Source organism: Uranotaenia lowii, chromosome 3 (genome assembly GCF_029784155.1).
Source record: "Uranotaenia lowii strain MFRU-FL chromosome 3, ASM2978415v1, whole genome shotgun sequence".
In the NCBI taxonomy this organism is placed as follows: Eukaryota; Metazoa; Arthropoda; class Insecta; order Diptera; family Culicidae; genus Uranotaenia; species Uranotaenia lowii.
In genome coordinates, this window is record NC_073693.1 from 185,036,762 (window position 1) to 185,060,235 (window position 23,474).

Genomic DNA, 23,474 nt, shown 5'->3' on the forward strand with positions numbered 1-23,474 from the left:
AAGTAATCACTACAACAATCTATTGGCCTACCGAAGAAGGGTGCCCCAATTTGCGAGAAACAGTACATTATGTAGCAATAGTACTCTGTGTTGACTGATTGTAGGATCATTGTTTAGTAAAATTGTGTTTAATTCACTTCACTTAGTTCCAAACACTTAAATCACACCTGCTCTGCCAGATACATCTACTTGCGTCACATATTTAAAACTGCCAGAAAACCGCGAGGATTACGAGATTAATAGCTCGAAAAGGTGAAACGCTTGATTTTTTCTCTGTCGGTCCCAAAACGCATTGATTGTTGCAGGTGATGATTGTTGGTTTATAGGTACCTATATTTATGCGTTATGTCAGGTGTGGATTTCATGAATCTGATGCGCCGTGAAGCTGCCGTGTGTGCAATGAACATACTTCATAATGATCCCATCTGAATCAAACTCGATTGTCACCCACGCTTTATAGATTAGATTTGTCTCGTATTTGCTATTGGCAGTGCACAAGGCTATTGCTACAAACAACTTTGCAGCAAACATAGCAAGTCCAAATTAGATACGACCGGAAAGGGTACGTAAATTATTGAGACCAAAACATTATAGAAAATATTACTGTTAAAATTTCTCTAACAACTATTGCGATTGTTCATTTTCAAAGTCTATACTATACATAACTTTACGATTGAAGCTCTACCAGGTGGAACATTTTTTCCTGTTTGATCATTATTTCAGAAATTTTTACAGCTATGTCAAAAGTTTGATAAGATCGACAGAAGAAAAAAAATTTCACCTCTGCTGTCTTGCCAAATCGTTTGTGATATACTTTTTCTTGCTTATTGTATTCAGCTATCTTAGCTTATCGTGCCATTTTGCTGTACCAGAAGGAGTGTTGAGTTATCGTGAAATGAGTTTGTTCATAGTGTATTGTTCCAGCTACCGCATCATGACACTTACAATAGGGACAAGTTTTCGATTCGATTCGATCTACATACATTTGTGCTAACTCTCGTAATGTAATAGAATTTGTGCTAATCGATGTGTGAGAGATTTAAAAACTTTTGTTTCTTTTTTCATTAACCATTGAATAATTGTAGAGTTATAGGAACTTGAAAGAACTTGTGAATTTATAATGAAAAACCATTACCCCGAAAATAATCATAATGAAAGAGATCGAGAAAAAAACAATTATATCTTTTAATCACATTCACTATGTTTATATCAATTCTCAGAAATCGAATTGTTCAAACTTGCATTTCATAGTCACATTTTGAATACAGTTCTTTGTCGATAGACCAAATAAACTACAGCTGAGCAGAGTTTCATAAGTTTGAACTGAGCGTTATGTTCACAGAGTCTCTTGCATTTTGCTTGATTTGTTTGAAAAGCGCCGCAACTTTTTCTCTGCATGTTTTAGTAGATGTTAAAAAGCCATGCACAGCTTCATCATTACCCTCACATGCTTCACACAATCTACATTTATGTTTAAGATAGCAACTGTTATACAATGTCGATACAATGAATCTAACAAAAGAAAATCCTAACCCCAAATGAATATGATATGTTAACAAAACCATTAACTACTTTAGTTTTCTTACTTTTCCAGTTTTACAAGAAAAAAGCCGTTTCTATGAATATTAATATTACATTCGTTCACTCATCGTTAGCTCATCAATCACTGCCAGTTTTAATACTGGAACCCACAATGTCCTACCTTCGCACCGGTGAGTCCGTGGCTGTCGATTGTATATCATCGGCAGGTGCACACGTTCCAGTCACTTGGGAACGGGTAGGCGGTCAACCTTTGCCATACAACTTCAGGGTAAATTGAATCATGTTCAGAAGTTCGCGGCCATTCGATAATTAACAAAAAAAAATCTCATTTCCACTAACAGCAAGACGGAAACAGGCTCATTATCCAGGATGTAACAGAGCTCGACGCCGGAAAATATACCTGTGTGTGCAGGACGGACGAAGGACTGCAGTACGTTTCGGACTACGAGCTCACGGTGAGCTCAGGCAAACAACCACAAGACACCCGTACATCTAAAGTGGAATACGCCGACCGAGGATCCACCGTCAAACTTCAGTGCAACACCGACACCAACACAAACTCGTTCCAGTGGGCACGGGATCGAGGATCTTTCAATGCGGATCAAAATACTACTATTGTGAGTCACACGTACGGTTATACTCCGTGTTTCCATGCTATAACTTTTTCTGTAATTCAATCTTAAAAACAATCCCTTATTTTTTACTGTATTTCAGCCAATTTTAACACTGACTGACGTTCAAGCCGCAGATGCCGGGGTGTATATCTGTACGACACGCCATAACGGTCAATCTGTGGATGTGCAAACGACTCTGGTTGTTAACGGGGCAATACCATTCTTTACCCAATCGCCGAACAGTTATATGGCCTTTAATAAAATCAACAATGTCTATTCAAAGTTCAACTTTGAAATTTCCTTCAAGCCGGAAAAACTCAATGGTTTGATCCTCTACAATGGCCAACGTCGTCCCAATGGGGATTACATATCTCTATCGTTGCGCAACGGATTTCCACAATTTAAATTTGACTTCAATGGTCAGGTACATACCCTCCAGCCGGAAAAACCAATCCGTATGAGTCAGTGGCATACCATCAAGGTGAACCGTGTGAGGAACAATGGATTTATGTTGGTTGATGACCAAGCACCAGTTGTGTTCCCTGAAAAACTCAAGTTCCACGGTCTGAATTTGGACGATAATCTATATATTGGCAGCGTTCCCAATTTTGCAAACATACCCACAAGCGCAGTAGAAGTGAGGGAAGGCTTCGTCGGATGTATTAGCCGGTTGGTGGTGAACGGTAGAGAAATTCAGCTACACGAAGAAGCAACAATGAACGAGGCCACAACTTCTTGCGAACCGTGTGCCGATGAGCCGTGCAAAAATTCCGGTGTCTGTTTGGAAACACAGAACGAAATCGGCTATTCATGCGTCTGTCACGATGGCTACACTGGCAAAGATTGCAAAGCGGAAGGAAGCAAATGCAGCTCCACTACCTGTGGAATAGGTCGCTGTGAAGATACGGACACTGGTGCCGAGTGCTATTGTCCGATCCACAAAACTGGAGACCGATGTCAATACACGGAACACTACGCCGACGATACCCTAGCTTTCAAGGACGGAAGTTATGCTGCTTATGAGTGAGTTTTTGTCATCATAACCCTATAACGAATGCAGAGAATCACTACAAAACTGCCTTTATCCCTTCCAGTAAGTTCCAAACCAAACGAAGTGTTAAATTCCGTATCAAGCCCGATACCCTCCAAGACGGAGTGCTGCTATATGCAGTGGAGAACGAAAAAACCTACGGCGATTTCTTGGCACTGGTTCTCAAGGATGGTTATATCGAGCTGCGTCTCAGTGTTTCAGGAAGTAAGTAAAGTTTTAACTTTTAACTATTAGCTTAACCCCTATGTGCGTTCGAACATGCAACACAACCATTTATGAAAATATCAAACCATATCGGAAAGTTAGTTTTCTTGAAGTCCTTGAACTTAAACTTTGCACCGAAAACAAACTATTTTTCGGCATTTATTACAATCCACCAGATACAAATTGCTCCGAAATTATTTTAAAACATTACCAACAGTTTGCAATTTATTACCAAAACGCCTTTCCCAACGGAGATTTTAACACTGGTTTAATGAAAAATTTTAATATAGTGAAGTAGTTCAAACACACTCTTGCAAGCATTACCTGCATTAACAGTGAGCCAACCTTCTTGTTTGCTTCATTTATAATTGGAACATACACAATTGCCTGTATTTCTAGTTATTCTTGGATTACAGATCTTTTTTCATACAAATATAGCATTTTGTTCATACTTTTAAGAAAAAAAAAAATGCGGTTCAAATTATTTTTCACGGTTTCGAAGGAATTCTCGAATTTTTCCCGAAACACAGCCTATTATGCGGCGCACACCTTCGTCGTCCATCGTTCTAGCTATTTTATTCCACCAGGTCTTCATTCTATTGATTTCTTTGACAAACTTTCCCTTTGCCTTGATTCTCCTCTTCATGATTACCCAGTATTTCTCAATAAGGCGGAACTAGGGGCAGTTGGGTTGGTTAAGGTTTTTCGGAACAAACTGGGCTCCTTGCTCTGCATACCATTCTTGAACGTTTTTGCTGTAATGACAGCTTATCAAATCTGGCCAAAACATCACGGGATAGTCATGGGATCGAATGAACAGCGAAATTCATTTTTCTAGACACTCTTTTTGGTATAGTTCCGACGCATAAGACAATGTATTTGTAACGAATACTTTCGTTTTTTTCCCTGAGCTGCAAATGCCCAGCCAAATCATAAATTTTCCTGCAAATTTGTCGGAAAAACCATTTCCCCGAGCCGTTGCCAAGTACAATTTTTTACCTGGGATTTGCCCGAAGTTTGCCTTGACATAGGTTTTATCGTCCATCAGAAGACACCCGTCGAACTTGGTCAGCACCTGGTCGTATAGCTTCCGAGCACGGATTTCAGCCACACTATTCTGTTTTATTGTCCGATTTGGCTGTTTGCTAGCTCGACACGACTTGATTCCTTCTCGGAGTCGAATCCTCCTCGCGGTACTATGGGTACCCAGCTAACATGAAATCGTAATAGAAATGATAATCCAAATCGAATATTAACCCTTTGTTTCATAAAGTTACAAATTTGCAACAATTAATGTATGAAAAAAGTGAAAAATCGTATTTAATTTTAATTTTTTTTTCTTGATGTACTCATAATTTCCAACTGTTTAAAATGATTTTTAGGAAAAAATAAAAAATCATGAAATTAAGGGTTAAGACATTTTCAATAACCATCGTAAACAAGTTGGTATTGAGTGATTTTCTATCATTCATTTACGACAAGCTTTGCCCAAAAATAGTTGAGTCGGATAGCAGTTTAGTCAATTCGTAAATATGTCTCCAAAATTGAGGATATGCTAATTTGACATTGACGATTTGAGTGAACTGATTTACGATAAATGGGCGGTCCATCGATTGAAAATCTAACCGATCTCTCCCTTTCTTCCTATGACCGGTTCGTAAAAATAAAATCTCACCTATAGAAATATAGTGTGGATTATATCAACTGATGAGTTGGCATCGTGGTAAGATACCGGACTGCGAACCCGGAAGACTGGAGTTCAAATATCAGTCCGGGGAAGTTTTTTTTCGTTTTACTCTAATTACTTTAAATCGTTCATTTTGCATATTGTAGGGCTTGTCATTGTAGATATACCGCCTCCACTTTTTTAGCTAAATGCTATTTTGGTAGGTTTAATACAATCTATTCATCTGGTATAATTGTTCGAATAATTCTGTTGTTCCTGCGATATACCTCCTTAAATGTTTGCTGGGTAGCACCGGATTTTCTGGCCAAATCACGGTCCGACAGACTGGAATTCCTCTTAATCGTCTTGAAAATCTTACCACGCAGTGTTTCCGGTCGACAGTTCCACTCAGACGATTGGCTTGAGGCTTCTGAATCGTCGCCTATGTTTCCATATACCGTTTGATAACGCGCTATACTGTATTTCTGGGTAATTTCAGCTGTTTAGCTAGCCTAGATGCAGACCAATGAATTTTCCAAACAACTGTGCAGAATGTTTTCCCTTCTTTCGGCTTTCATGTTGATTATTTACATAGTATACAGTCAAGAGCTGCAAATTATCAGTGTCAGACAGCCAATATCAGCTGACTTTGATACTGCTTAGCATGTCTATGCCACGCGATACTGATTTTTGGTCAGCGACATACGCTTACAATGTCATGAGCAAGTTGAATGAACGACATCATGCTCGCTGTGACTTTTTTTACAACCAACAATTACATTTTTTCAACTGTTGCGCTGGGGTTGCCAACTTTTTTTTTCTAAAATCAGAGAAGTGGTGAAATAAAAATCAGGCATAATCAGGCTACGTTAAAGTAACGGAAATTTCGCTCATAGTAATGGCCTTGTTTTTGGTCATCGCTCCACATTTTCACTCTAATATGTGGGCCTAATTGTTTGAATAATTGTACTGAATCAAAGCAATCGAAAGATTCCATTTAACTCCCTTTTTTAATAAGAATTGAAGGGAATCTTTCGATTGCTTTGATCCAGCCACATTTTCACTTTTTAACTTCATAAATGGTACCTTATCGAGTTCCTTAGAGCAAGTTCACTGATGTTGGGAAAAGATGGTAGAAATTTTGTCACTTTTAGCACATTTTGAAAATTTTGACACACAAAAACATTTTCAAGATCTGTGGCCTTCCAGTTTTTTTACAATACGTGTTGTAGTTTCGCATGCTGTGATGCAAAAATAGCAATATTTCTATCACAAACGGCTGAAATAGAATCAGTGCTGTAAGAAAATACAACGCCCAGAGATCTTGAAAATATTTTTGCATGGCAAAATTTTCAAAATGTCAAAATTTCTACCATTTTTTCCCAACACCAGTGAACTTGCTCTTACTACCCATTTTTCATCACATTCGTAAAAATCAGGCAAAATCATGCATATTTTCAAAAATCAGGTAAAATCAATGGCTTATCAGGTTGTCCGGCTGAGCCTCGCAAAATCAGGCAAATCCTGAAAAATCAGGCACATTGGCATCTCCGGGAGCAACTTATAACGTAAAATCTATCCCAACAGAGTCAGAAAATGAAATAGAAAGAAGATCGTATGTGTGATGCGAGTGGAGTGCAAAAATGTCATTCAATATTGACATTGTTGCCTGACTGACATTGTAGCTTGGTCATTCAACTGGCAGACGACTTTGATATTCTTTCGATAACATTGACCACTAGAGGATGGTCAGGATGGAGCGGTATTGACTGAAATTTACCAGCCTTGATACAGTCGATTTACAGAATGTCAAAAATGCATACGTGAAGCTCACAAAATTCCCGACACGTGGGTATCAAGAACAACGCCACAATATGAGCAAAAGTTTGTTCCAATTCTAAATGAAGCATGCTTTACAACGAAGGATGTTCTTTTTTGGATGTTTTGATAACTGATTAGCCAGAAACTGTCTATCGTCTCAACCAAACTTCCTTACCAGGCATTTCTAAACATGATCTGATTTTGTTGTTGTTAATGTTGAATGTTAACTATGAACTGTTTGATTGTTATCTCGATAATGTTGGTTGGTCATTATTGTACTATGGCATTGATAATTCCAATATTGTCACTGAAACACATTGAAATACTTAATGCATTGCTAATCAAATTGAATGAGGCCCGCTGTTGTCATGAAAGAGTACGGTTCGGCAACACCAGGCGCCATTTTGTACTCGAGCTCGAATAGGAAGTTTTTAAGCATCCACCATATTCCTAGACCTTAAACCGATCAAACAACACTTTTCCCGCTCTATACCCGCCGCAAACGCCCCGGGCTGCTTTTTGACTTTGAAGAAATGCAAAAACGAGCAGTAGTCGAAAACGGTGATTGTTGCCACCTGATTTTTCAGTGGTTAAGTCTCTTATTTTATTGAAAATTTAATTTTTTTAAAATCCAACTAATACAGTCAGATTAAAATCTATCGAATGAATGTTTTCGCTTAGCCAGAAATAGAACCATTCGTTGTGTGTGAACACTACAAAATCTTAAAACGCTCTGACTGAATCATTTTTTTTTTGTAATTTTAAAACAACATAATGAAGTTTGTCCATCCAGTTTAAGCCAACAATTAACCTACAACATTCCCCTGCAGAAATTCCTCCAACGGTATTGCGCTCAACGGTTCCTATTGTGGAAAATCGATGGTATGAAGTTTCAGCGGGACGCAGTCGAGGTGGTCTAGCTTACCTGCAAATTGACGATGAGCCTGTGATCAATGAACCGAAGACCGGTCGACCTACGGTTATTGCACTGAAGTCGAATGTTTATGTTGGCGGATACGATAGGCGTGTTCTGCTAAATCGTGCCGTTGGCGTTGAACGGGGTTTTGAAGGCTGCATTGCGGATGTAAGTGCTTCCTATCGGTGGTATTAACTTCAATGAAAGACTATACACGAACACTTTACTTTCAGTTGGAGATCTCCGGTAACACAATTCATATGATCAACGACATTTTGGATTCAGCTAATCTCTATAACTGCGGACATCAGACGAATGTTGGGGGCCATGGTGGAAGCGATAACAATGAAATCGATCCTTGCAGACCAGGTTTCGGTGGGGACAATTGTGATGTTGTGATGGATATTTGCTTGGCCCAAAAACCATGCGAAAATGGTGGCCATTGTCGTACAGATGGAGGAGGTCTGACGTACACTTGCGAATGTCACTCCGGCTATCTGGGACGAAACTGTGAACACGCGTATGGCACCAATGTTGGATCTCAGTTCCGTGGCAATGGATTCCTCGAGCTGAATCCCAAGGCTATAACCTCTAATATACCCGATCAGTTCGAAACTCGCTTAGCTATATTGTTCAGCACAACCCAACGCAATGGAATGTTATTATGGTATGGACAGAGGAATGGGGACAACTTTGCCGGAGATGATTACATTTCACTGTCAGTTAATGAAGGTTTCCTCGAATTTGGAATGAGGCTAGATGGAGAAGAGTCCACGTTGAGGAACGAAGATGTGTTTGTGGCCGATGGTGAACAGCATGTCGCTGTACTAACTAGAGAAGCCAATCGCAATCGATTGGAGGTAGATAACTTAGCCGCATATGGCGAAACTCGACCCACCGGAAAACAAGAAATTCATCTTCCAGGAAATATTTATATAGGTAAGTACATTTTTTCTTAGCACATTTGTGAATGCTTAACAATTTTGTTGTACAATTTTTATTTCAAAGGTGGTGCTCCTGATATTAACCGATTTACTGGTGATCGATTCAACGATAGCTTTAATGGCTGCGTATACGTGATAGAGAATCCCGATACAGCGCAAGCAGTTCCACTTCAAAACTTTGCCATTCGAACGGTCAACGTGGACGTTTGCGATGAGTAAGTACATTTAAAACCTAGACCAAATGAAATAATTTTACTAACAGCAGTTGTTGACATTTGTCGTAAACTTTATTTTTCTTTCTTATTGCGAAACGTTTGGAACAATGGTAATATTAAAATTCTGAACTAAATTCAATTGTCTACAGTCCTAAATGGATCATTCCATCTTTGATGTATCCTGATATTGACGACACTGAAGAAAGTTTCGGTCCTCTCGAGTTTGATAAAATAGAGGAACCGCCACCCGTTCATATAATTTATCCCAGGCCTTATAACAAAGCCAAGAGGGAATCGTTCGTTGGCTTAAGCGTGTGGCTTCCTTGTCTGTTAGCCAGTGTTTTAACTCTTATGACTCAAACATTGTTATGATGAAATCTTTTGTACAGCAGATTCTAGTTGAAGCTATAGATATTAATTCTAAACATGAAACATTAGATAGAGCAATACAACACATGTACATAAATTTTGTTACAAGAAATCTAAACGAGAAAGTTTGGCGCACATTCAACTAAAACCAAGTTGTAAGTTATCGTCAGCAGATGGGTACATTTTCTTGTCTGCCTGACAAATTTAATCTTTCGTATATTTTTTTTTCGTCTAAATCACGGGTACTTTCGGGACAAAAAAGGTTTTGAGTATACTTTTCCAAACAAATCTCTCCACATCTTATGCAAAATTTTAGCATCTTCATTTACCGATGTTCGTTTGATTTTTACCGAAAAAAATACCGAACAGTTTAACGATTTACAAATGTTAGGATTTCGGTAAAAAAAATTACCGAACTCGGTAATTTTCGTTTACTGTGTAGCTACCATACACCTATTCGCATATGAGTCCCATGTGCATTTTTATCGTTTTTGAGTTATCGATGGAAAACGCTTTCTTGTGGCCCAATTTACCTATGAAACAGGTTTTTGTGCAAAGTTTGTGTGGAAAATCTCGAAAAAAATCCTCCGTGGGTAATTTTGACGATCTAATGTTTGATCAGTGGGTGGTACTTGAAGTGGTGTTTCGAAAACAAAATAACTAACTTTTTAGATTCCCTTTTTTCTATAAATATCCAAAACAATATCAATATCACTGTTTTCTTTTATCACCTTGAAAAATGTTCCTGGAAACTGTCTTCTGCTTTTTCTTGTAATACAGCATACTTTTGGTCGGAACTACCCACTGTAGTGAAGCAGTGTATAGTATGATAAAATTTAAGACTAATAACACAATAAATAGTAAATGAAAGAGAACCTATTTCTGTAAATGAGTTTTATTTACCCCGGAATGAAGTTATGGGTTAAGCGTGTGTTAAGCGTGAAGTTATGGGTTAAATACATATGTGTACGTGATAGCATACGATGTCGTGTACCTATGATAAAATGAAAAGCTGTCAGCTCACAAACTGACGATTTTGCAACGGTATTAGTGTAAGCGTGAGGAATGTAAGTAAACGTGTTAGTGGTCGTCTGTACGAGGCGGCCTCCTTTGTGCGACAGTTGCGATCCGAAGCTCATTCTCAAAACCAACTTCAGAGAGTAAAGTGCGGGCATATTTTATCTCGAAAAAAACCTCGCGATGATCGAAAACATGGCGGACTCAGAAGAGTCCATCCACGACACCCACGTTAACATTAAATTAAATTGAAGTCTAATAAATTTGCAGCAATTTTACAAGAATGAAAACAATCTTTTTTAAAACGCAAGAAAAAACATCCCACTCGTCTAAAAATAACGATTAAAATTAGTTTCGAATCGGGATCTTTCGAAAACTTACTTCTATCATCAAAAAGAATGGTAAACAAATGATAAAATATGTTAGGAAAGTACTTGCCACCAGCACTGATAACTTTAGCACGAGAGACTCATTTGCGAATACCCTGCTTCAGGGTTAAGAATATTCGCACATGAGGGTTTTATTGTAATTTCTCCGTAAATACTAGTTAGTTTTTTAAAAACGAAAACACACATATAAGATCTCAGTGAAACTTCATGTTTCTTTGAAGAGATCTAAATTCTACTTAAGACTAAAGCGTACATCTTTCAAGGATATAATGGCTAGCATCTTACTAATGCTTACACCACCAACCCACAGAAAGAGTACTATGTAAGCCGTGACCGAATCTCGATTTCATGACCTCTGGCTTAGAAGTCTGAAACGCTATCCTCTACGCCCGTCGGCGGCTGTGTTGTGTTTCAGCGCAAAAGTAAACAAAAGTATTCTGTGAAGTGTTTTCTATCTGAACTATTAATAGGTTTTACCAACAAAACAAACGATATATACGATTGTTTTCATGAAAACAAATTTCAAACTTTACAAGCGTTTTTCTCGGTTTGCTGTTTTTACACATGGGACTCATATGCGAATAGGGGCAGGCAGTACACTTCAGGCAACAACAGTTTAAAAACTGTCAAGAAATTTCTTATCAATTCTAGCATAGGAAAGCATCTGAAGACTACGTAACCTACCAAGGTATTTAAACATCACGGTTATGATTAACGCCAATAGGTAGGTAGGCATCGTTTTTTTTCAGTACTTAGCGACCATTTTGGGTCGCAATGATCCTATAGTCTACGGAATTGTTGTCAAGTTTCGAAATCCGACTATAGCATGAGCACTTGACAGTTCCCAAATAGGTCATGAATATATTTTTTCGGGATTTTCCTCCCTTAGAATGATTCATCCCTATTACGGGTCATGACGATGTTCGTTTTGACAAACGCTTATTTCGTCCAACTTTGTAAACTGCATATGATTTTTCGGAAACTAGGGATTGGAATTTGAACTAAGGAAAATCTTAGATTCGATTTTATTAAATTTACAACTTGTAATTGTTAATAAAGTTGTAAATTTAATAATTTGCCCGGCAAATCTAAATCATACTGCCTAAAACAACTCATGCGACTGTTATAAACGCCAAGAAGTATGCAATCGTACGGCTATCTTTCTAGCCAGCTTCATCGTTTTTTTTTTCAATGTGCAAATTGATCCAACGACTCTTCCTTTTTTTGTGCAACCGAATTTACTATACTAGCATCCAAAATTTTCAGTCTTATAGCATAAGCATATGAGATAAAACTTATGGAAATTAGTGCCTCAATATACGTTACGGAGCATGTGTGGAATGAACATGGTAACCCTAGTTTCCTAAAGCCACTAACCGATTAGTTTAAAAAAAATCATTTTATTCCAAATAAACTATTTTCTTTCATTATTTCAGCGAGATAATGGATTTGGGCACAGAGCCTCCAGTTGTATAACTTATACCAATCCACGGGAACCAACACCAGTATGCAATTAAGAAATCCCAGAAGGAAGGTCAAGTCCATAAGAAATATAGAAATGGTGCATACTCTTCGTTCAACGGAATACTATAGTTTGCTTCGGAGAAAAGCTTCGATTCTTTCCAACCAGTCCTGTTTAATAACCAGTCTTTTCCCTCTTTAATTTAAAATTATGACTACTTATAAATGTGCCAAATAACAATAGTATTTAATATTCGAAAGCAAATTGACAAAAACAAGTTTTCGATAAGTTCAGCACACACAAAAATGTGCCCGATTAGTTGCTGTTCAACACTGCCCATAATTGTGCATATATTACCTACTATCTGTTGATTTCGAATCTTATTAATACTGCCTCGATCTGATCGACTGATTGTGAAATAATTTTAAATCAGAACGAAACTTTATATCTCCCAGTGTGCATTTGTTACAATTCAATCAGTTTTATTCTTGGAATCATAAATCTCTTAAGATATATGGATAAAAGCAATTTTACGCTTCTAGTGCTTCGAAAACGAATGAAACCCAAGTATAAACATAACATTGAAAAATCTACATCGATTTAAATAAATAAAAAAGGTGCAGTTCGAATATTTAGTGTATTAGACAACTGTGGATTTATTTTGGTTTGAAAATATGTCGCAAAGACTTTTTTACACTATAGTTGATTCTGATAGCAGTATCGAAAAAAAAATATTACTTTTTTTACGAGGACAATAACTAAACGACGAACCAATGTAGAAAAACTAAGTCTGTTCTATTGTTTTCCATTTGATTACAGACAAGAGAAAGATAATTTAAAAAAAGAAGTCACGTTTCGAAGTTTCAGTCTTAAAGATATCACAAATCCATTTTACATTTTCTTTACTCAAGGTAGTCGGAGTTGTCTTAATACCTTTTTTTCATCTAACTTATTGGTTAAGCGTTTAATAACGTGAAAAAAAAAACCCTGAATCGGGAGTATGACATTTGGCATAAAGCCATTTGGCATAAAGTCCATTTGGCATAAAGGCCATTAGGCATAAAGGCCATTTGACATAAAGGCCATTTGGCATAAAGCCATTTGGCATAATTTCAGCTTACCGAGTGGTGACTGTTTAAATAAACTTGCATTTTTTTTTTCAAATTTTGCGGCGTTGCTTAGGTCTAAACCAGAGTGCCTCCAGCTATGGGTGGATGCATATTGAGGAAAAGTAGGCAAGGGTAAACAACAAACAGGGGTACCAAAAGTTTCTCATTGGTGGGGGGTGGAGACGGAGCGCTTTTTGACAGCCAGTTGTTCGCCTACCATGCCTACGATTACGATTGCCTGTCACAAGATGGACGATTCCGTGCATTGGTATAGGAACACACCCGAAGCTTACACCTACCTACCTACCTACCTAAGGGTCCAGCGCCGATTGACCGGCGCATAGGGCTGAGATAAAAGATCTCCACTGCTGGCGATCCGGAGCCAGCGTCTTCACTTGCTGCCAGCCAAGGTTCTCGTCAACTTTGCGGATTTCAGCGGCTAGACTTCGCCGCCACGAGCTTTTGGGCCTGCCTCTTCTTCGATGCCCATCTGGATTCCAGTCAAGCGCCTCCCTGCAAATCTCGCTTTCATCTCTTCGCAGCGTGTGCCCAATCCATCTCCACTTACGTTCTCGAATCTCGATTTCTAGCGCCTTTTGATGACACCGGCGATGTAGTTTCTCATTCGAGATCCAGTTGCCAGGCCACCAAGCGCGGATGATGTTCCGCAGGCAGCGATTCACAAAAACTTGCAGTTTTCGCGTCGTCACCGCATATGTGCACCAAGTTTCACACCCGTACAGCAATACGGATTTGACGTTTGAGTTGAAGATTCGGATCTTAGTTCGTAGAGAGATCTGGCGTGACCGCCAGATGTTTCGGAGACTCGCAAACGCAAATCGGGCCTTTCTGATCCGGGTTTCGATGTCCTTCTTGGTACCACCATCAGGCGTAATCTGGCTACCAAGATACTGGAAGCACTCCACTGTCTCAACGTGTTGTCCAGCTACCACGAAATTGGAACGATTCTCTGTATTGATTTCCATCGACTTGGTCTTTCCGACATTGATTTTGAGACCTGCTGCCTTGGAGCTTTCGGTGAGGTCGTCGAGTTTGCTCTGCATGTCTTGTTGTGTTTGGGCGAGCAAAACAATATCGTCTGCCAGGTCAAGGTCGTTCAGTTGCTCCATGGTTAAAGGATTCCACGGCAATCCTCGGTTTGGTCTACAGTCAATCGATCCAGTCAAGATCTCATCCATTACGATGATAAAAAGCAGCGGTGACAAAATACATCCTTGTCTCACTCCAGCAGTTACCGGGATTGGTTCGGACAAGACACCGTCGTGAAAAACCTTGCACGAAAATGCCTCGTACTGTGCTTCGATGAGATGGACTAGTTTCTCTGGGACCCCTCGTCGTCTAAGAGCAGCCCAGATGGTGGTTCAGTCGGTCAAATGCTTTTTCGGAATCAACGAACACCAGCAGAAGAGAGTCCTGGAATTCGTTGATTTGTTCCAGTATTATTCGTAGCGTTGTGATGTGGTCCACACATGATCGTCCGGATCGATCCAGCTTGTTGCCGTCGGAGTGTAGCGTCGATTTTCTCCTGGATCCTGTTCAGGATCACTTTGCAGAGTACTTTGAGGGTTGTACAGATCAAAGTTATGCCACGCCAGCTACCGCACTCTGTCAGGTCTCCTTTCTTTGGGACCTTTACGAGGATACCCTGCATCCAGTCGGCCGAGAATGTTGCAGTATCCCAAATGTCAGCGAAAAGACGGTGTAACATTTGTGCTGACAAGGCAGAGTCGGCTTTGAGCATTTCAGCAGGAATGCAATCGATTCCAGGCGCTTTGTTGGATTTCATGTCTTTGATTGCCGCTTCTATTTCAGCCAGCGAGGGCGCCTCGAGCTGCGGGTTCTGTTGGCCATTGCTATTTGTGACTCGGAAAAGTTGATCAAAATGCTCAGTCCAACGCTTGAGCTGATCTGTTCGATCTGTCAGCAGCTGACCTGCTCGGTTTTTCAGCGGCATTCTTGCATTAGTCCTTGGACCACTAAGGCGGCGAGAAATATCATATAATAATCGGATATCTCCAATGGCGGCGGCTCTTTCTCCCTCATCGGCTAGGGAGTTTGTCCAGGCTCTCTTGTCTCGTCTACAAGCTCGTTTAACTGCCTTTTCCAGCTCTGCATATCGTAAGCGGGCGGCTGCTTTGGCTGACCCGGTACATGCCTGCTCAATTCCGGCTTTCGCTTTTCTCCGATTATCGATCATCCTCCAGGTTTCATCCGACATCCATTCACTTCGTCTTCCACAAACTTTACCGAGAGTACCATGGCTCGTCGTGATAAAGGCATTCTTGATTCCACACCACTGTTCTTCGACTGTTCCGTCTGTCGGCAGCTCCGAGGCTCGGGATTCTAGCTGTTCAACGTATGCCCTTTTCACCTCTGGATTCTCCAACCGGCGGACGTCGTATCGACACCCGACTTTCTCCTCGCGCCGTTGGACACGCGCAACTCTCAGTAGTATCTCGCCAAGGACGAGGTGATGGTCAGATGCAATGTCTGTGCTTCGCTTGTTGCGGACATCAAGAAGGCTCCTTCTCCATTTTCGACTGATGCAGATGTGGTCAATTTGATTTTCTGTTCGGCCATCTCGGGATACCCAAGTGACCTTACGTGCTGGTCGATGAGGAAAGAGCGATCCACCGATCACCATGTTGTTGTTGCCACAAAATTCCACAAACAGCTCTTCGTTTTCTCTCATCTGTCCCAGACCATGCCCAAGCAACCAAAAGTTCGGATAACATTCCTCTATCAGGTTTGATCAGCTTAATCGAGTATGCTAATTCAACTTCTTTTCAGCTCAATTTTTAATTTTTTAAACGAACTTTAAAGTAAACAAAAAGTTCGCTTAAATCGCCAAACAACTTCTAACCAGCTTCAAAATCCACTTTATGAGCAGCATAAAAAATCAAAAAAATACTCTTTCGCTCCCTTCAATTGCCTTCTCAATTCCGTTAATTTGATTCATATTAATCAACCATATTTGTTACTAACTCACATTGCATTTAAAAACATGTTCTTACCAAGCCTTCAAGCTCACCGCTTGAAAGTCGAGATCCATACTTGCTGCTCTATATGAACATCATGAGTAGGCAACGATTTTACTTGATGTAATGATTTTCTTTAAAACGACTTTCAGGTTCCTAATTTCTACTTAATTTCCACTTTCAAGTTGTAAAAAAGTTCTTCCGGAACTAAATGTGTACTTCACATTGTTGTTTCCCTAGAACGATGTGTTTATTTATGCAAACACGTGTTGAAGTTCGAAAAAAGTAGATTTTAGTCTTCAAATCTACTTCAAAGTTTCTAGAAGGCGAAGTTGCTTTAGAACGCCCGTTGGAACTAATTAAAAACTTTCAAGCTTACAAAATAGTACAACAGAGATTTTTTACGAACTATTGAGATGTACAAAAAGACTTTTTTTTTTTTTAAATTCTTTATTTGAAACGGCTCATACCTTTAGGCTTTAAGGAGCCAAACTCGTTTTGTTTGATTACAATTGTGTGCTTATATACAAAAAGACTTGCAACCCTTTGATAGCTACTGGATTTTGAAAAAATGAGAAGTACGTAACAAGTAGATTGTTTTCCTTCATACAAACTTTAAAGTTCCCAAAAAGTAGAAACAGAAACCAAAACAGTACTTTAAAGCATTTTTTGAGAATTTGCTGAACTTGATAAAGAATGAAGTTCTATGGACCTCGAAAAAGCATTTTGAACAGCAAAAAAGTTCCACAGAACTTTTGTACAGCTATATATGAACTTATTAGTTCGTTCCTTAAGTGATATTCGAACTTTTGGTTGCTTGGGTGGCGCCCCATGATGCGCTCAAAGTCCTGATTATCGGAGCCAATCTTTGCGTTGAAGTCGCCTAAGTGGATTTGAATGTCACCCTTCGGAATTCTCTCAACCACGCTGTTCAATTGACTGTAAAACTGCTCTTTCTCCTGCAAATCGGCAACGTCAGTTGGCGCATAACACTGGACCATTGTAAGGTTTCTAACCCGTGTTCTGAATCTGGCTACGATTATTCTTTCGTTTATCGGTTCCCATCTTATGAGGGCCGCATGGGCCTGCGGGCTTAACAGGAAACCAACTCCTCGTTCCCGAGTAGCATGTTCTCCTTGTATGCCAGAGTAAAGCAGTACTTGCCCGGACTGCGTCTTGTGTTCTCCAGTGTTAGGCCAACGGACTTCGCTCAGTCCCAATATCTCTAGCTTGAGGCGGCTAGCTTCTCTAGCAAGTTGAGCCAGCTTTCCTGGTTGGGCAAGGGTCAAAACATTCCAAGTTCCAATTCTAGTCGGTGTTTTCATGCTAAAAGTCGTTGCCAAAGTTCCAATTCGGTTATTTCTTCTCTCAGTTTCTGTAACAATAAAAGATATCAGGAGCAGTAGGTTGTTAGCCTAAAGTCCCTATCCCGCGAAGGGGCTGCCATCTTGGACTTAGCTGGCGGGAGCCGCATTTCATAAATTCAGCCGCTTGCTGCAAGACAGACGCTGTTTGAGCCGCCCCTGACCTGGAGAACAGACGCTCGGTTGTTGTTGCACGTCGCCCCTGACCTGGGGAACAGACGCGTGCGGCCACCTTCTCAGTCTGCATGCGACCAAAGCATCCACCGGGGTTGGGTACACGCCCTGGTCTAAACGCCTTACTGATTGCGGTTCTACAAAAGTCAACACCAGCCTCCTCACGCTGCGCGTTCGAACTTTTATTGAAGGCTAAGGCTAAGGGATCACTCCTAGCTTTCACGTAAACCTAGGAGGCCCCAGTAGACCTAGACCAATACAATAAGGCCGCCGCTTCCGTCAGCGGCCGCCTCCGATTTGGGAGCCTCGGCGGCTTTATGCCGCCATACCCCCTGCACTGAACGAAATCGGGCGATTAATTTTAAAGGGGCATTACAATAATTGTTATCATTTATGGTCCGCATACAAGCTAACGATTTATTCACTAAAAAGGACCGGGAAAAACAATAAATTTTACAGTTAGGTCCTAAAAGAGATTAACCCATTAAAATTTATAGGAAAATCCAATGAATCTCGCGAGCCACACTCGATCCGTAGAATGTATAAGAAAATCTAATAAATTATACAGTTTTGAATAATAATACATTATAAATTTGCTCAGAGGTTTTGTTCGTTTTTTGTGTCGCTGTTCAACTGAAATTGAAGTTGATTAATTTCAGCCCATCCGTACAAAAAAGTGAAGCTCAACAAATAGAACGGTATGTATTTTGTGTATTTTTAAAAGATGCCTGCGAATTTTTCTAATGATCAGAACAGTTTCTATTCAAGCAACATTTTCATATTTCTTTTTTTCAGAATATACGATTAAAAGCGAGCAGTACCAATATGAAAATGGACGCCTTAGATCCCCAAATGGTTTTTTCGTTTCCGGAAATTAGAATTCACGGAATCAACTCACCCATCAATGGCGGACGACCGCGGAATTTCGAGTCTCTGCCCAAGCATCCAGAATTCCCTTTAGAAGGGTCTGTGCTAACAAGAAGAAAGGTGAGATGATGTGAAACTTTGTTTTCAATATCTAAAACTAAATCATTCCTCTTGATTTCAGGTTTGTTTTTGTTATTACCAACTTTTCCAAACCGAGACCCCTTCAAGTCGGAAGTTTGGGTTTCGGTTAATCACCATTCTAACACGATTGCTAAACACCTTGCCTGTGCCATAGTAAAGTGTTTAATTATTCTAAATTTGATAGCAGCTATGAAAGAAACAATAAAATTGTCAAAGTAAACAAAAATAAGCTGTATCCCACTTTTTTCGGAAAGAAATCATAAAAAGTAAAACCATAACACAAGACACCCCATCAATTTATATTCCATCATTTTGAACTGTAATTATTATAAACTTGACGTTCTATAAAGTTCATTGGATTTTCTGATAAATTTTATTAAAAACTAAAACCATGCAATTGTATTCGATGAGCAAACTCGTAAAAAGTATTAGATTTTCTATTAGTGCAAAAACACTAGAATTCCCGATATTGTTCATAGCCCGATTTCGTTCAGTGTGCATCCTCGATGTTTGCGGCAATGCCGCAAAACTTAAGAAAAGAAAACTTGCAACGTTGTCCGAAAGGTGAATCTCGACGTGACCACACGAAAAAAGAAATTATGCCAAATGGCCTTTATGCCAAATGGCCTTTATGCCAAATGGCCTTTATGCCAAATGGCCTTTATGCCAAATGGCTGTATGCCAAATGTCATACTCCCCCCTGATTCAATTAAACTTTTCATGGATACAACAAACATTTTATGGTCTAACTAAGCCTAGGTAATCCATTTATATAATGTTGATAAATGTTTGGGAATTGGATACTCGAATTAAAAGTCGTCTGTTTAGCATACAAGTTAAAGCACAGAGGTTAAAGTTAAGCCTCGTTTTCACAAAAAAAAATTATTGATGCGTGCATAAATAAAATGATGCACACATTTTGTCTCCCTTTGTCTCCCTAGCCTAAATCAAAGATCTCCAAGTATCAAGATAGTCGTGCTGTTGTTTTTTCGAACAAATCGTTGGCGTCACCTACACAATGCCCAGTGGTGCAGAACATCAATCTAGCTGTACGAAATTAATAGCACTCAGGGATGAAGAGATAGACATTTAATGTCTTCAGCAACGTTGTTCAGTTTTAACAGAGGCGAATCTACCAAGCAAGCCTCTATAATAAAACAAACAAACAAACAACGTTCAGTTTTACATGGAGCATATTCTAGTATCAAAATTTTTGCCGAGGGGTCCACCGATAGCGAGATAAAAATGCTAACTGTTTTGTTTTCAAATTAGGGCTTTGATGTCTTCAACAAAGTTGTTTATCTGATCAAAATACATAAGTTTGTTGAATATGTCAAAGTCCTATCACATCATCCTCAGGAGTTACAGTCAAAGTAAAAAAAGTCTTTTGTCTTTTGAAAAAACAGTTTTGAACCTGACACGTTGTAGGCTGAATAAAATGGTTTGCTGTCTTTGAAACAAAGTTGACACATGTCACGATCTACAATTGTCTCATACATTATGGTGGGTTTAGAAGTTGCTAACGCGCTATAGAAAGCATTTAGTGTATTTTATTGGCAATTTTGGAAGGTTCGTTCATCGAAAAGTGCACATTTTCGCAACATCCCCTTTTTGTGATTTATTCATTTTATTCAACCTACAACGTGTCAGGTTCAAAAAACTGTTTTTTCAAGAGATTTTTTTTACTTTGACTGTAACTCCTGAGGATGATGAGATAGGACTTTGACATATTCAACAAACTTATGTATTTTGATCAGATAAACAACTTTGTCGAAGACATCAAAGCGCTAATTTGAAAACAAAACAGTTAGCATTTTTATTTCGCTATCGGTGGACCCCTCGGCAAAAATTTTGATACTAGAATATGCTCCATGTAAAACTGAACAATGTTGCTGAAGACATCAAATGTCTATCTCTTCATCCCTGAGCGCTATTAATTTCGTACAGCTAGATTGATGTTCTGCACCACTGTGCAATGTTTATGGTGCTGCCGCCCTGCGAGATGGGATCCAAGCTTTGCAGCTATCCACACAAGCATTTGCAGCTTTGCATTCAAGCTTTGAGTGGAAGCACATCATCACACTAAGAGCATCTGTATTCGTGGTCTTTTCTTGGGTCTAATTTATACAAGAATTGAACCAAAGAAATTAGATCCGATCCAATTAAAAAACTGGCAACTGCACTCGTGTTCCATTAACTGTCAAGCGGTTTAAAACTGCGTCAAATTGGATCCAAATCTCATCAGTTTTGGATCAATCCTTATACCAGCTCTTAAAAAAGTTGAGTTGAAACTGGTATAATAGATCACCAGTGCGGTTGCTCGGGTCGGAATTTTGGTCTAAACCGGCTGTTTGGACCACGGATACAGGTGCTCTAATACTTTGAAAATCATGCGTAACTTCACTCACACAATGTTTATGTTTATATTGTTTACAACAATGCGATTTGCACTGGTGCATGTGTGTGCGTGAAATAAGTTCTAACTCGAGCTTGGATCTCAACCCGTCAACCCTCATTTGGCGCTAGTGTTTTGTCGCCAGAATTCCGCGGAAGCCGATAGCGCCTGCCTAAATTCACCTATGGTGGAAAGAGAAGCATATTGTTTGCTAGATTTGACAGCTCATTTGAAAGCCCCAGCAGAGCCTCCAACTGTTATACAGACTTCAAAAGTCTACATCTAGGGGCTTTTTCTATTGATCAGTGCAAGAATTGCACTTAGATTATGATTTTAAAAATCATTGAATATAGTGTTTTAAAACTTCGATGAGCATAAAAACAAGTTCATTTCATTGTAAAAAAAGTATTCTAATGTTTTGAAACTCTGAATTATCTTATATATTATATATTTTTTTCATATTTCAAAAACTAATAAAGCAAATGGATCCAAATTTGGCATGGGAGGGTATTTGGGAACGTGACATGTTCTAATGATTGTTTGAGACCCCTTACTTCTTCCAGCGGGGGAAAGGAAGAGGGATTGGAGTTTCATACAATTTTTACTGCATAATTCAAGAACTACAACAGCAAATGGAACCAAATTTGGCATATAGAGTGTCCTACCCGGGATTTCCCGGTCGAGAATTCCCGGGAATTATAAAAATTCGGGAAATCCCGAATCCCGGGAAATGTAACCGTTCGTTACCTATCCGAAATGTGTCTTCGACACATTGACAAATTATGACCTAAATGCTGACTTAGAAATGTCAAAGCAATTGACACTCACACGGGCTCTCAGGGATTCCTCCCTTTACACCGAATTCCTGAACCAAGCACGCAGCCACTTCTCTCGCGAGAGATGCTCATGGGCGTCGGATGATCTCCTGTGTCACCGCGAGGAAGTGTTATTACCCGGAGAGCGGCACATCCGCGTAAATTTACCGTTGTATGTGTGTCGGTTGAAAGTCTCTTAACGTTTTTCAGAAAACGGTTTTGCATTGCCGTTCTTTCTGTCTGTGACCGTTTTGGAGAACGGAAGTGCGCGTCGTGTTAAATAGGTTAAAAATAGTAAAAAGCATGTGGTGTAAAAGTTTTAAAACTTATCCTTAATATTTACAGATTAAAACAACAAAAAGTAGTACAGAAAAGTTAAAACAGTGATCGAAAAATCGTAAAGCGATCAAATAAAAACACAAAAAAAGTACGGTTAGTAAGGAAAAAATGTTTGGGACGAAAAACGATAAAATTTAATTTATGTATTTTGTGCTATGTAATTCATTTATACAGTTACCTAAACAAAACGTTAACAAACATACAACAAACATTGTAACAAAAGTGTGACGAAAAACAACATAAAAAGGTAAATACTTATGGTAAACAAAACAAATATTGTAAAACACGTGGAAATCATGACGTCACAGATATCATAACACCTTTGGCAGGTCCAAGAGGGCCTTTTTTTTGTTCTTTTGGCTTTTCTATCAGAGCACGGCGCCCCGGAGTATTGTTACTGAATCCCAAAACCGGAGTAATCCAGACAGAAAGGAATTGTCTGACACCGCTTCAGACCCGACGGCAAAAGGTCTACCGACAACAGCATCATCGGAAATTGGCCAGTAGTTTTCAACTGTCGTTTATTGGTCCTTCCGGGACGCCGGAAGTGGACCGGTGAAACATTGGCCTGTTCCGAACCTACGAAGCTGCTCGCCGTGAATCAACAAAATGACCGCTGAAAACAACCATACATCGGGTTCCGCGGCCTTGACTAACGCCGCTGTGCCAGCAATAGAACGAACCGCAAGTATAGATAAGCTAAAAACCTGTGACGTCAGTAGGGACAACTAGTATAATAACCCAAGCAACCAAAAGTCGCGTTTTTACTTAAAGATGGAACTCCGAAGTTCACATTTGGCTGAAAAAATGTTTTACGGGAACTTCAGGTGACTCTTGTCGCTTAAAAGTTACTCAGGAACAGTGTTCCGAATATCACTCAATTTTCATGAGAGACACTGATACGTTTTCAACAGCGAAAGCAAAAACTAAATTGTCGGTTTGTTTATCTCCCAGCGGGGCAAAGATTGTGTTCGACAGCGCTGCTCCGAGAATCAAAGAAACAAAATTTGAAAGAGAGACGATCCTTCTCCAGTTGGAATTCTCAACTGATTGAGGAGCTA

At 39.5% G+C, this 23,474-nt stretch overlaps 1 protein-coding gene and 1 long non-coding RNA gene across 4 annotated transcripts in view; both read left to right on the plus strand.

The window, feature by feature from the left end:
• Nucleotides 1-12,178, plus strand: part of LOC129750802 (basement membrane-specific heparan sulfate proteoglycan core protein-like) — a 285,122-nt gene extending 272,944 nt beyond the window's left edge. For 2 of the 3 annotated variants that reach the window (XM_055745878.1, XM_055745879.1), the window contains 8 exons: nucleotides 1,656-1,810; nucleotides 1,884-2,159; nucleotides 2,257-3,179; nucleotides 3,251-3,411; nucleotides 7,729-7,982; nucleotides 8,048-8,753; nucleotides 8,823-8,973; nucleotides 9,123-12,177. In XM_055745878.1, coding sequence (XP_055601853.1) covers nucleotides 1,656-1,810; nucleotides 1,884-2,159; nucleotides 2,257-3,179; nucleotides 3,251-3,411; nucleotides 7,729-7,982; nucleotides 8,048-8,753; nucleotides 8,823-8,973; nucleotides 9,123-9,345 — 2,849 coding nt within the window. In that variant the 3' untranslated portion in view covers nucleotides 9,346-12,177. Of the gene's footprint in view, nucleotides 1-1,655; nucleotides 1,811-1,883; nucleotides 2,160-2,256; nucleotides 3,180-3,250; nucleotides 3,412-7,728; nucleotides 7,983-8,047; nucleotides 8,754-8,822; nucleotides 8,974-9,122 lie in introns of all 3 variants that reach the window. The other variant, XM_055745877.1, reaches the window with a different exon arrangement.
• Nucleotides 12,179-22,317: 10,139 nt separating this feature from the next.
• LOC129750499 (uncharacterized) lies at nucleotides 22,318-23,134 on the plus strand. Its single transcript, XR_008738388.1, has 4 exons — nucleotides 22,318-22,358; nucleotides 22,420-22,506; nucleotides 22,588-22,660; nucleotides 22,743-23,134. It is a non-coding gene; the product is annotated as an uncharacterized LOC129750499 (long non-coding RNA).
• The last annotated feature ends 340 nt before the right edge of the window (nucleotides 23,135-23,474 follow it).